General features: G+C 41.7%; 1 protein-coding gene and 1 long non-coding RNA gene across 2 annotated transcripts in view; one reads left to right on the top strand and one right to left on the bottom strand.

The window, feature by feature from the left end:
• Window positions 1-8,838, bottom strand: part of ACTR3 (actin related protein 3) — a 70,995-nt gene extending 62,157 nt beyond the window's left edge. Inside the window, exon 1 of the mRNA XM_033231719.1 lies at window positions 8,453-8,838. Within this exon, the coding sequence (XP_033087610.1) occupies window positions 8,453-8,496 (44 nt within the window). The 5' untranslated portion in view covers window positions 8,497-8,838. The remainder of the gene's footprint in view (window positions 1-8,452) is intronic.
• The window catches only part of LOC117095104, a 52,169-nt gene continuing 46,734 nt past the window's right edge, over window positions 7,766-13,200 (top strand). Inside the window, exons 1-2 of the long non-coding RNA XR_004441817.1 lie at window positions 7,766-7,883; window positions 9,082-10,079. This is a non-coding gene — a long non-coding RNA (uncharacterized LOC117095104). The remainder of the gene's footprint in view (window positions 7,884-9,081; window positions 10,080-13,200) is intronic.

Genomic DNA, 13,200 nt, shown 5'->3' with positions numbered 1-13,200 from the left:
TAAAATCCAAAGATATAAATCTCTGAAACCATAAAAAAAAATTTTTTTTAAAACAGCATTCATTTTATGAATGTCATCTGTCCTGGCACCTACAGAGTACAACTTAAAAAAAGTGTCTAAACTTGGTTTAAAACATTATTATTGGGAAACATAAAATTAGTTTCTCATGTGTGCCATACAGTATGCCTCTGCATTACAACGTAACACTGAAGAATTCTGATGCAGGCCTCAACTAAAACTACTTTAACTATAAATAAAATACATTCTGTTATTCCAACTACTTAATTTCAACTACTGTAACTCATGTGAACTCACAAGAAAATTTAAGAGAATTCAACAATACTATCAATTAATAATTAGGAACACTCCCAAAAGATATTTCTCAACTCTGAGCCTCTGTTTCACTTGTAAATGAAGAGTGGATTAAATTATCTCTCAAAATCCCTTTTCAGCTCTATAATTCGGCGTGAGTCATTAGGCATTTCCCTTAATTTACTAAAGCAAGTTTCACAAATACACATTAAATGCTATATTTGTACCCCTGAGTAATTGAATTTTAAAAATGCTTATAGCAGAAGAAAAACACACTAGATTTAATTAAAATAATCTCTATAACTACGCAAACACTTGTGTCCTGTTATACACTAATACTAAAAACATGGTTTACACGTTTACAGTAGATTAAGCCAACCCTAAACTACAAGGTCTTTTGCACCCTAATTCTCTTTCTAGGACTTTTATCCTCCTCATTGTAACCTCTCCTTTACACTTAATACTGAAAAGCATCAAAACCCTTCTCAAGAGTATCGCATTTTCACAAACGACATGAAGTCCTAAAGCAAGGACAAAATGTTTAAAAACAAAATGTTTAGGTAGTGTCCTTGGGCAGGAGGAAAAGATGGCATATTCAGTACCTGAATAGATGAATATTTTTCTCAGGTGTATTAGGGTTAGGGAGCAGAAGGAAAGCTAAAAGAATACATCTGGCCGAGGCGGGCAGATCACTCGGGCTCAGGAGTTCAAGATCAGCCTGGCCAATATGGTGAAACCCCATCTCTACTAAAAATACAAAAATTAGCCAGGCATCGTGGCAGGTGCCTGTAATTCCAGCTACTCGGGATGCTGAGGCAAAAGAATAGCCTGAACCCAGGAGACGGAGGTTTCAGTGAGCCAAGATCACACCACCACATTCTAGCCTGGGCAACAGAGTGACACTCTGCCTCAATTAAAAAAAAAAAAAAAAATCTGGCTAAACAAATTCATGCTATTCCTTCCTGGTTCCAAGGAGTATGCAAGAATGACTTGAGTTTAAATCAACAGTTTGGAAAGAATTTTGAAAATTCTGAAACAAAATTATTATTAAAATTCTGCAAAATCGTCTTTAAAAAAACTAGAATTTTTTTTTTTTGCTCTATTAGTCAATTATGTAAGTTATGTTGTTTCCTGATATAAAGGCCCACATAGTTATAAAATCAGCACACAAACTAATATTAGTAACTATCCTAAAGAACTAAATTTAAAACAATCCAATAACATCGCCTTATCTCCTATCTAATAACTCATAAATGATGTGTTTGGTAAGCTACAGCACACATTTTTGTAGCGCTATTATTATTTAATCGCTTTGCTCTTGCTTCTTTATGCTACTGCCTATCACTGATTATGGCTGTGTTATTAAAAATGCTACATGTCTACTAGAATTACAAGGGAGCATTCAAATGCTTTTTTATTATGGTGGAATTGTGTTTCAGGAAACACGTTGCTACATTTTAACCATTCCAAACTTCTGCTCCTAGTCCAATCCTTGAACTGTTTCCACAAGTTGGGGGAGGAGGAGCATGCTGGACAAGGGAAATTTAGCTAGAGCTCAACTCTCCACCTGATGAAGGATTTTGCCTCTTAGAAAATGGAATGAGATAGGTAGAGATTGACTGTCAGCATAGTGATCAATCACCACGAGCCGATCAGTCACTGTGATGCTCAAGAAGCCAGATCACATATCCACAGCTTTTTAAAGGGAAACTGATACTCAATCTTTCTGTTCTTTTCTCTCTGAATGCTCTCATTTGATTGACTTCAGTTAACAAATTATGATTCCCAAATATCCACCTTCATTCTCAAAGCTCCTGTATTTTTAATTTCCTCTAGAATGTTTCCAATTATAAATCATCATTCCAAATTCAACAACAAATTCCAATTTTACTCAGCTTCTTAAAACTAACTCCCTTATTGTCCCAATCACTCAGGCTTATAATCTTGAAATATTCATTGATGCCTATTTACAATCCACTGGAATCAACTGCGAAGTCCTAGCTATACCTCCTTCAATCTCTCAAATCAGCAAAAACATTTTGACTGTGCAGAGAACTGTGTGTGGTAGGTAGGCCAAAGCCTGCAGGAGTTAAGAAAATAAGCATAGCACACTGTATTCCTTTAAAGAACTTAAACTCAAAAAAACAAAAAAGAAAGAAAACCAACTGATTAGTACAATTAAAATATACTGTGCTCTTACTGTGTGCCAGGCACCGTACCAAACCACTTTCATGCATTATCAAAAACAAACAAACAAAAAAAAAAAAAACTGGGCGTAGTGGCTTCCTCCTGTAATCTAAACACTTTGAGAAGCCAAGGCAAGAGGATTACTTGTGCCTAGAAGTTTGAGACCAGCCTGAGGCAACACAGTGAGACCCCATCTCAACAAAAAATTTTTAAAAGTAGCCGCACATGGTGGCATGTGCCCGTAGTCCCAGCTCCTCGGGGGACTGAGGTAGGAAGACAGCTTGAACGTAGTAGTTTAAGGATGCAATGAGCCATGATCTTGCCACTGAACTCCAGTTTGGGCAAGAGACCCCATCTCAAAATCAAACAAAAAAAACCTATACGGTATACACTATCATCTCTAAATTATAGATGGGAAGAAATATGACCTGCAGAGGTGAAGTATATAAAGTCATACAGCTATTAAGTGATAGAGCTTGAACTCAAAAACAGAGGACTACAAAGCCTTTGCTATCCATAAATAAAATAACACAAAATATAACTGCCAGAAGAAACGTAAAAAGAAAAGAAAAAAACAATCTTTTTCTAACTTATCTCTTCTGCTCCATCTCCACTGCCAATACTAGGTTTCAGAATTTCTGCAAAGTTGGCCCTTGAATGGGCTGCTGAAGAATCATCTAGGAAGCCTATGTAAATGAATATTCACAGTCCAACCCTTGAGATTCTGAGTCACTGGGTATGGAGTGTTTCTGATATGTAGTTTTTTTAAAAACCATACTCCTAATTCTTCATTCATCCACACAACAAAGATTTGAATTCCTACTATCCACCAAGCCATGTCAAAGGTTTATCTTCTACAGAAGGAAGATCTAGTGTAGAGGCTCTGCCACACTTACTTGCTACAGTATCCTGGGTAAGTAGCTTAACCTCTCTTAAGTCTAAATTTTCTAGCCTATAAAACAAAGATAATATTTTTCAGGTTGTTGTGAAAGTTAAGATAATATAAAGTTGAGATAATACAAAGCATTTAGCACAGGGCCTGACATACAATTATTGATAAATGCTAGCTATTATTATTTCCTGAGAAACACAACCTAGAGAGTAATTTTTTCTAGAGATTAAATTTAAACAAAGTAACAAGGAATTAGTCTAGGCATTCACACATCCGGGCAGGGGGGGGAGGGAATCTAAACCAGATAAGATGATTACACAGAGGGGCTTCTCTAATTAGGTGAATCAAATTCATAAGGCTGGGAATTTTTTTTTTTTTTGTAAGATTTCTTTAAACAGAAATAGACTTAACTTTACTAACAAAAATGAAGCAACACATAAAGTTCTGAAAAGGCAGTCAGGAGTCCCCAAAGTGTTAACAGAGAGAACACAGGACTTAAATAGAGAAGAACTCAGGTCCAAATAGCAGACTGAACCACCTGCCCGCTAGACAGCATCAAAAAAGTAATTTAAATTCTCTAATTCTGTTTTCTCACTTATAAAATTAGGTTAAAAAATAGGTGTCACAGAAAGCATGGCCAGCAGGTCCTCTATCGGACCTTTCCCTCTGTGCCTAAAATTCTGAACTGTGTTTTACAATGAGCCTGAAAGTCCATTCACCGCAATATAGTATTTGCAATCCAAAGTCATATCTCAACACGAAACTGGCAGGCAGGAAAGGAGGGTGAGTTTTTCGCTAAGTCTAAATAAGAATCTGACTTCTCACCAGGAGCGTGTCTGTTGTACTTACTTCAAACAGCATGCAAAACATGACTCATCAAGGAATAAGAATTTCAATGAGTGCTTTTTGGTTAAGAAGATATTGTTATTTCTGCCTTTGGAGATGGCTAAAGAAATAGCATTATTCGGCCGGGTACGGTGGCTCACGCCTGTAATCCCCACACTCTGGGAGGCTGAGCTAGGTGGATCACTTGAGGTTAGGAGTTCAACACCAGCCTGGCCAATATGGTGAAACTCCGTCTCTACTAATAACACAAAATCTAGCTGGGCGTGGTGGCAGGCGCCTGTAATCCCAGCTACTTCAGAGGCTGAGGCAGGAAAATCACTTAATCCAGGAGGCAGAGGGAGGCTGCAGTGAGCCGAGATCGTGCCACTGCACTCCAGCCTGGGCAACGAGAGCAAAACTCCATCTCAAAAAAAAAAAAAAGAAACAGCATTATTATTAAACAATATGCACAGAATTCATGGAAGAAACATGAACTTCCCACATACACTTTCCCTCATTTACCCAGCTTTTCCCTACTGCTCTTCAAACAAGATCATTCTTATCTGCACTAATTGCTGGAATGTGGCCATAAGAGGAACAGCTCCTCTTTCACTGACTCCTACAAAATATTTATGCTTACAATATAAGATTGCTAAGAAGTTGAAGTCAATTAGCAAAATTCCTTAATCCACTCCAGATATGAATATATCCAAGACTTTGACCATAACGCTATATATTAACCTCTGCTATCATAATCAATGGAACTAATTTACCAATATTGTATTCACCAGGGAGAAAAAAAAAGACATAAAAGGGAAAAGGAAGTTCACAATGCAGTTCTGCAACCAAGCTACAATTTAACAAAAGTATATAAGGAGTCCCCTCATTTGGCTTGAATGATGGAGAAACTTGAGTAAAAACATGCATTTAAAAAAAAACATTTAAGGTCGGGCATGGTGGCTCAGTTCTGTAATCCCAGCACTCTCAGAGGCCGAGGCGGGCGGATCACAAGGTCAGGAGATCGAGACCATCCTGGTCAACATGGTGAAACCTCATCTCTACTAAAAACACAAAAAATAACTGGGCGTGGTGGCACGCATCTGTAGTCCCAGCTATTTGGGAGGCTGAGGCAGGAGAACTGCTCTAACCTGGGAGGTGGAGGCTGCAGTGAACCAAGATCGTGCCACTGCACTCCAGCCTGGCCACAGAGCGAGACTCCATCTTAAAAAAAAAAACAAAAAAAAAAAATTTAAAAAACGATCCCCTCCACTGCCCAGAAAAAAAAAAAAGCCTTAGGATGATCGTACAAGTGTTACAATGGTTTTTTTAAAAAATGTTTGTGAATGCCTTTTTTAAAAAATGCTTTCCTCACCACTAATAGTAAGTTTGAGTTCTGTTGTTTAGTTTTTAAGCCATCAATGGGAATCTATGTGCCCAAATTGTATTTTACAATACTTTCCAATACAAACCAAAAAAGTGTGTAGATAAGGGTATCAATGTGAATGAAGTATTTCTTTTCAAATTCTTTTCAAAGTAAGTATTCTCTTTTATGACCTGAATCTAAGTGATTCGTATGTTGAGTTCTGCTGGACGATCCCTAAAAGTTTTGGGATTAAGTTTCAAGTTTCCTAACTCTTAAAAGCTTTCTTATCTAAGACGATCAAGTTTTACAGATGGCCACTTTTTTCCAGCCACCTTTTCCCTAATTTATATAATGAATGAAATGAGCAACGTGATTCAGGTTACAACTTTTTACTTAAACTAAGTGGGTAATTGTAATTTAGAGACTTAAGAACTGAATGCATTCTCTAAAGCATAAAGAAATAGACAAATTATAGGTGCACAATTTTCATTCGGGGCCCACAGAATTTTGAAATGTAAAAGCTCCCTGTTAAGGCCATACTTAGAGATGCTTATCTCAGGGTTCTCGCCCTCAAGGACTTATCCTCCATGTGCTAATAAAGCTGAAGGTGTAACTTCCCAGGAGGCACCACTGGCAACTTGTAAGACCAAAAAGCCTTTTGAGGACCAAAATAACTGAAAACTCTAAAGGAGGAATTTCAGATTGTTACAAATGGTAAAGAGAGTGAGGTGGCAAGGGGACTCCTAATCAGTTCCATTCAAATCATAAATGTGCAGTTAACAACCTCTCCTTATCAGGGAAACCAGTGTAATAACTTAAAAATACACTATTGTAATAATTGTAATTTTAAAACAGAAATACCCTAGGTTAAATTGAACCCCTCTCCCCGATCCTACTGGTCATTCAGCATGCTTTAAATTCAAGGTTGCCGTTTAGGAAAGGAGGTCACTTAAGGACAGTTGACTTCAATAAGACATCTTGTATACTAATTCGAAACTATTTCAAAGGGGGAAAAATGGAGATTAGAAAAGTAACATACTACTTGAGATGTTATCATATTATTTCTTAGGGCCACAGTTATTTACACTATTTTTTTGACAACTCAGTAGTTTCTAAAGCATTAATTATGTAGCAATATTCATCACTTTAACAAAGCACATTTAAAAAGTTCTATCCTCCTGACTCAGGCCAAATCTAATTTTAAAACTGAACTTAGACATAAAACTACTCACCAATTAGACTAAGGGGGAAATAAAAAAAACTATTGGTTCCGAGAAATGAGAACCAATTAAGAAAAAATTTTATAATAAAGTGTTCATTAAAAACTTCATAATAAGGTGTTCATCAGTAAAATACATAGAAGTTCCAAGGCTAATCTAGGCTAGCGCTTTCCTAGGGAGAATATTAAGAAGTTGGTTGTTTCTCTCTACCTAACTGGGATTTTAGAAACTGCCACACTAGCTAGTTATGAGAATGAAGATTAAAGAAATTTCACATAAAGAGTGAAGGACACACAATCTTTTAAGTAACAATAATGAAATTAATATTATAATTAATAATAAAAAAAACAAGCCTGGCAGTCCACCTCTCACTGCCTTCCCCCTAAAAAAAAAAAAAAAAAAAAAATTGGGAGTGTTTTGGGAATTGGAGAGATATATCAGAACAGAAAAAAACATACTTTCCTATATGTCATCGTGAAGCAGTGATTCTACATTAAAACAAGAGTAGTCTATTCTCTATGTAGTTATGAGTGTGGTACAACTCTCTAAAACGTCTATTAATACAAAATGAAAGACCACTTAAAGCCACTCTACATTTTAGCAAACTACCCTACAGATCTAGGAGTAACTACCTGCAACTTAAACACATTCCTATATACCTCTATACCTTCCTCCTTCCTTCAAGATACCATCACAGAATGAACGAATACAACTTAAATTAGTTTATTTTCCAGGGTGCTTCCTTTTTCCCCTCTCCATAAAACATAAGCACATTTTTTAAGTCATATAAATGGATACCAAGCACCTGTAATTCAGCCTCTTTAAAATCTGCTTAATTTTAAAAGTTCTAATAAGATGTGCTCAGGTTGGAAACTAAAAACTACCTTATAAGGGTATAAAAGACTGAAAGCAGGAAGCGGCTTTGACAAAACTAAGGAAGTTACAGCGCGCTTGCTCACTGGGGGACTTTTTTGAGGCTACAGAAGTAACACATGACATCTTTCTCCCTCGAATTAAAATGTGACTTGGTTCACCGGTTGAAACGCAGAGGGAGATGGCAATGACCGGGAGTCGAAAGGAGAAGGTGGGTGGTCAAATGAAAACCCCACTGTAGGTTCCCATTTTCAGAGTCCGATTCTTCCCTTTCCCCACCCACACCCTGGGCAGAATGTTGTCACAGCGATCTTGCAAAACCTACCAGGAGCGCTTCTCTTTTCTACCTCCTCTACCAGGCCAGTCCCCGAGCTCGGCCCCTGGGTCCCCAAACCGACTGGCAAAAAGGGACACGGAGGGAAAGGAAAGCCGGATGGGTCGGGCCCGGGGACCACCCCTAAGACGACCGTCCCTAGCACTCTTTGGGCGGCACTGCCCACCGCAGTGGGGGAAGGGCCGGGAGGGGTCGCGCGGAGGAAGCTGCTGGAAGGGTTGGGGGTTGAATCTGGGGCCCGCGCCCGCGCCCCAATCCTAGGAGGGAGAAACGAGGGGACCGGCGAGGCCCTGGCTCCGGGCCCCACCCCTCGCTGGCCGGCAAGTCTAGGACTGACAGCCGGCGGCAGCACCTCGCCGCACCATTCATTTCCCAGCCTCCTCCCTCCCCCGCCATTTTCCTTCCTCCGCCTCAGTTTCCCCACCCCCGCCCGTAAGCCCCCTTACCCCGTGCCACAGTCCACCACACAGGCCGGCAGCCGTCCCGCCATCTTCCTCCTCGCCTGCTGCTGCTGCTGCCGCCGTCTGCTCCGTGCTGCTAAGGGCCAGAGATTGGCGGCGGGAGACAGGCGCTATCTGACCATCCACAGCCGGGCCGCCTTCACCGTCCGGGGGGTAGACGGGAAGCCGAAGCAGTAGCAAGAAAGCAGCAGGCTCGGTCAGCGGCTATCACTTCCGCAACCCAAGCAGGCAGGCAGTCCCCGCCCTGCCCCGCCGCGGCCTCCTCCCCCTCTCTCTTCCCTCCTCCTCACTCCTGCCCCCACCCTACAACTTCTTCCCCTCACGCCGCCTTTCCCCGGGAAGCCAAGATGGCCGCCGGTGCCGACGCCCCGGCCAGGCCAGGCCCAAGCCCCGAGCACTCCCCCTTCCGCTCCGAGCGGGAGGGGCTAGCGAGCATGCGCAATAAGGTCCGTTCGCCTGCCGGGTCTCCGATCCTGAAGTTAGTGAAATCCACTGCGGGTTTTCCAGGAGGGTCGAGACGGAGAAGTCTAGCCGAGCTTCTAGTTCTGCTTCTGAAGCTGGAAGGGGCTTTTCGGTGGTAGCCCTTGGGTTAGTTTCAGTAACTTCTTTGCTAGGTTGAGGAAAGAGTGGAAGCGCCTCCTGCAGCCACGAATATCCTCCAGCGCCTGGGAGAAAACGGCCTAATCGAAAACGTCCGCGGCATGCATCCATTCTTAAAACTTGAGTGGCTGCTTTTCTGAGTGGAAAAGAGCGATATCACACAGGGTGAGCAGTCGGGGAACGGATGAACAAAGGCTTGCACTGTGGTCCTGATGCCTTTGTTCCGAGTTTTACTCAATTGTACTTGTGCGTTGTTACAGGACTTCAGAATGTAGCCCTGCCCCCCAACCCCCACCCCCTGCCCCCCAACCCCCACTTCCCAAGGCCGACCTGTGCTCCTGAGGAAGGCAAACCGCCCAGGAATATATTCTGCAAAACCATACAAATAGCCTTTATTCAAGGCTTTTGGATTTTGACAAAGATTACCCTCAGGAGTAGTAAGATTCTATTAGGATAATAGAAAGTATTAAGCCCCCCCCCCCAAAAAAAATTTTTTTAAGTTAAAAACGGAGGCGGGCAGCAGTGGGTCAGGCCTGTAATTTCAACGCTTTGGAAGGCCGAGGTGGGAGGATAGGATAGCTTGAGGCTAGGAGTTCGAGATCAGCCTGGGCAACATAGGGAGACCCCCCCCATCCCTCCAAAAACAGAAAAGAAAACTGGAAAACCTTAAACCTTTCAAACTTTAGTGTGTGTCAGAGTCACCTGAAAGGTTTATTAAAACAGATTGCTGGGCCACACCCCAAGAATTCTCTGACTGGGCTGTCTGAAATAATGCCTGAGAATTTGCGTATCTAATCAGTTCCTAGTTCCACTTTAGGACCCTAGAAGGTTAGTAACTTTCCTCTCTACCAGGCTTATCTTACAATAAACCATTCTGAGTTTGCTAATGTGAAGCTAAAATAAAAATATTCTTTAAAAGGAAGGATGTCTTATTCAGTCCGTGAGATCATCTAAGGTGGTATTAAGCTGGCCTGGGGGATGGAATCGGGTGTTTCATTTATTCACTTGACAGGTAAGTATTGCTTACCTACTCTGTTATGGCAGGGACTGTGCTGACTCTGAGTAATTCGGTGGGACAAAATAGTTAAGGTCTCTTGTAGAGTTTGCAGATTAACGGAAAACAGACAAATTGTGTTAAGAGCAGTAGAAAGAAGAGAGCGGAGGACTCAGAAATAAGGGCGAGGGATGGGAGAATGGGAGGAAGGTGGAAGACAGGGAAGGAGTCCGACCAGCTTGTATTTAAAAGCTGAGATGGGGGGAAGAGTCTCCCAGGAGAATGAACAGCAAGTATCAAGGACCTGAGGCAGGAACAAGCTTGGCATCTTCCACAAGTTGAAAGAAAATCCATATGGTCAAAACGAAAGAGTCAGAGAAGATGCAATGGGAGATGAAGCCTGAGAGAGAAAGAAGAGTCAAACAGTGCAAGAATTTGTAGACTGCTCTAAGCATTTTAAAGTTTATCTTAAAAGCAGCTTGATAAAGTAGATTTATGGTAAGTGTTTAAAAATAGAAATTAAGCAACTTGACAGGATTTAGGCAAGAAAAAGTTGTGGCTGCTTTGTAGAGAATGGCTCCAGCAGACTCCAGATTAAATCATACATTGTATGATATGTTGTGTTCCAGAGTTCAGGGATAGAAGTATGTGAGGGTCAGCATCCAGATGGAATCAGGTATGTGCAGAGGAGACTCACTAAAGGGCATCATCATTAATTAGTGTCCAGCATGTCTACAGCTATTCACGAGACAAGGCTTTTCTTAGAGGTTGTTTTCAAAGAAGTCAAACAACTGGTTTTCTCAGATTTGTTGTCGCTGGTTTCTCCACTACATTTTAGAAGACGCTAGATGGGGATTCTTTGCTCCCACTTCTACTATCTGGTAATTAAAGTCCTTTGAGGAAGCATATGCTTGAAGATTGGCTCTGACAGAAAAGACAGATGTGGCTTAGTAGGGGTAAAATAAATGATTGTTTCCAGCAGTTACAAGTAGTAAGTCAGGAATGAAGAAATCCTACTAAAGAAGTTCCAAGAGCAGAGATTAATACCCTCAGTCACTTGGGCAGCCCATGCCAGAACCCTCAAGATGGCTGCCCACACTCTGGCCTTGTGCAGTTGTCATGGAAGTCGTTAACTCAAGCAGGGTTGGAAACTAGTGCTTCAAGGTCCAGGCAGGTACTGTTATGAGTGAAGGGGGCCATAAGGAGGGATGGCAATGTGAAGAGCCCACAACCCAACAGAAGGCAGCAGACAACTGTTGCCATGTGAAAATACAGCCCTGGTATTGCCAGAGCCTTTTTTTTTTTTTCCCAAGAGAAGTCTGAAATCTGCATTTTGTCTTAGGTTACTGTAACGGTTTGAATGTGTTCCCCCAAAGTTCATGTGTAGCAGATACAATTTCCAATGCAACAGTGCTGAGAGGTGGGAGCTTTGAGAAGTGATTAGGCCAGGAGGACACTGTCTTCATAAATGGATCACAGGACTGGGTGCCCGATAAAAAGGAGTTTGCCCCCCTTCCCTCTCTCTTGCCCATGTGATGCCTTCCACGGTGTTTTGACACAGCAGGGATGCCTTCACCAGATGATGGCCCTCTGATCTTGGACTTCCCAGCCTCTAAAACTATGAAAAATAATTTCTGTTCTTTATAAATTGCCCAGTCTCTGATATTCTGTAAGCAGCACAAACTAGACTAAGGCAGTAACTAATTTTTTTCTGCGTGTCATATCTGATCTGTGGCCTGCCAGTTTGCATCTTTTGATTTCAGAAGCTACATGTGGTTCAGAAGTTCGTTGCCTTCAAATATGAAGCTTATGTCAGTGCTAAGTACTATCTGTCATTTCATAGGCATGAGGAGACGGTCACAGTCTCACATAGCCAAGACTGTCCTGTGTTTGTAAAGGCAATAACTGTTAGAAGCATTTGGAAGCTTTCAATGCTTGTTGGAAATGTCATTGGTGCTTATTCTTCATAATCTTGTCTACCCACTTTGCTTGCTTAAGATCCCTTCTACTTCCTGTTTGCTGCATGCCAAATTGGCCAGCCTCTCTGCTACTGTGGTGGCCCAGCCTTCCTCAGCTGCACATAGCCTTCAGATACACATCCGGCCAAAGCATTTCTGACCACCCCGTTTGCATATGCACCTCCTCCCTACTTACTCATCTCCAAACACAGAAGCAAAGGATGTCAGACACATTTCATCCTTCATTTCATATTTCTCCCTAATAGCACCTCAGTTTCCTTTCAGTTCAGGTCAGCCTGGTGCTTGGTTCTTATCCATTTCCAAACCTGTTCCCAACCTTTCAAGCATTTGTGAGTCTTGCAGTATCTTTCTCCTGTGGCTCAAGCAAGCCATAGCAAGTTCCTGTTACTTGTATCAAATTTGAGAAGCCTAAGTGGTACAGAATCCCATAGAGTTTAAGTGATTTTTCCCAATATCTTTTTTTTTTTTTTTTTCTTGAGATGGAGTCTTGCTCTGTTGCCCAGGCTGGAGTGCAGTGGTGTGATCTCGGCTCACTGCAAGCTCCACCTCCTGGGTTCATGCCATTCTCCTGCCTCAGCCTCCTGAGTAACTGGGACTACAGGCGCCTGCCACCACGCCCGGCTTGTGTGTGTGTGTGTGTGTGTGTGTGTGTGTGTGTCTGTGTATTTTTAGTAGAGACGGGGTTTCACCTTGTTAGCCAGGATGGTCTTGATTTCCTGACCCTGTGATCTGCCCGTCTCGGCCTTCCAAAGTGCTGGGATTACAGGCGTGAGCCACCACTCCTGGACTCCAAAATCTTAAAGAAACTAAGGAACAGAGTCCAAACCAAAATCCAGTTCTTACGCCTTTTGGGGGCTCTTTAATTGTAATGACAAATGAGCAAATTGCCTTTGGATCTTAAAAAGTGTCCAGGAAATTCATGCCATTCAATTTCCATTATTTTAAGATGAAGAATAGTATTTTAAAAATCAACTTAGGTGCGTACTACAGGGATGACTTTGCAAATTGGCAGATGAACCAGGTTCACAGAGAGCATCAATTCAGAGCAGATAAGTGGTCAAGGTACCCCATGCAGCCTAGTGGTCAGAGGGGAGGGACTGATCTTAGCAACTAACTTACTGTGTAGGGAGAGCACCGATTCTATAATCAAAAGACTTGAA

The sequence above is a fragment of the Trachypithecus francoisi genome, unplaced genomic scaffold, assembly GCF_009764315.1.
Source record: "Trachypithecus francoisi isolate TF-2019V2 unplaced genomic scaffold, Tfra_2.0 Lachesis_group13, whole genome shotgun sequence".
NCBI lineage: Eukaryota > Metazoa > Chordata > Mammalia > Primates > Cercopithecidae > Trachypithecus > Trachypithecus francoisi.
This window is presented reverse-complemented; position numbering and strand designations above follow the sequence as displayed.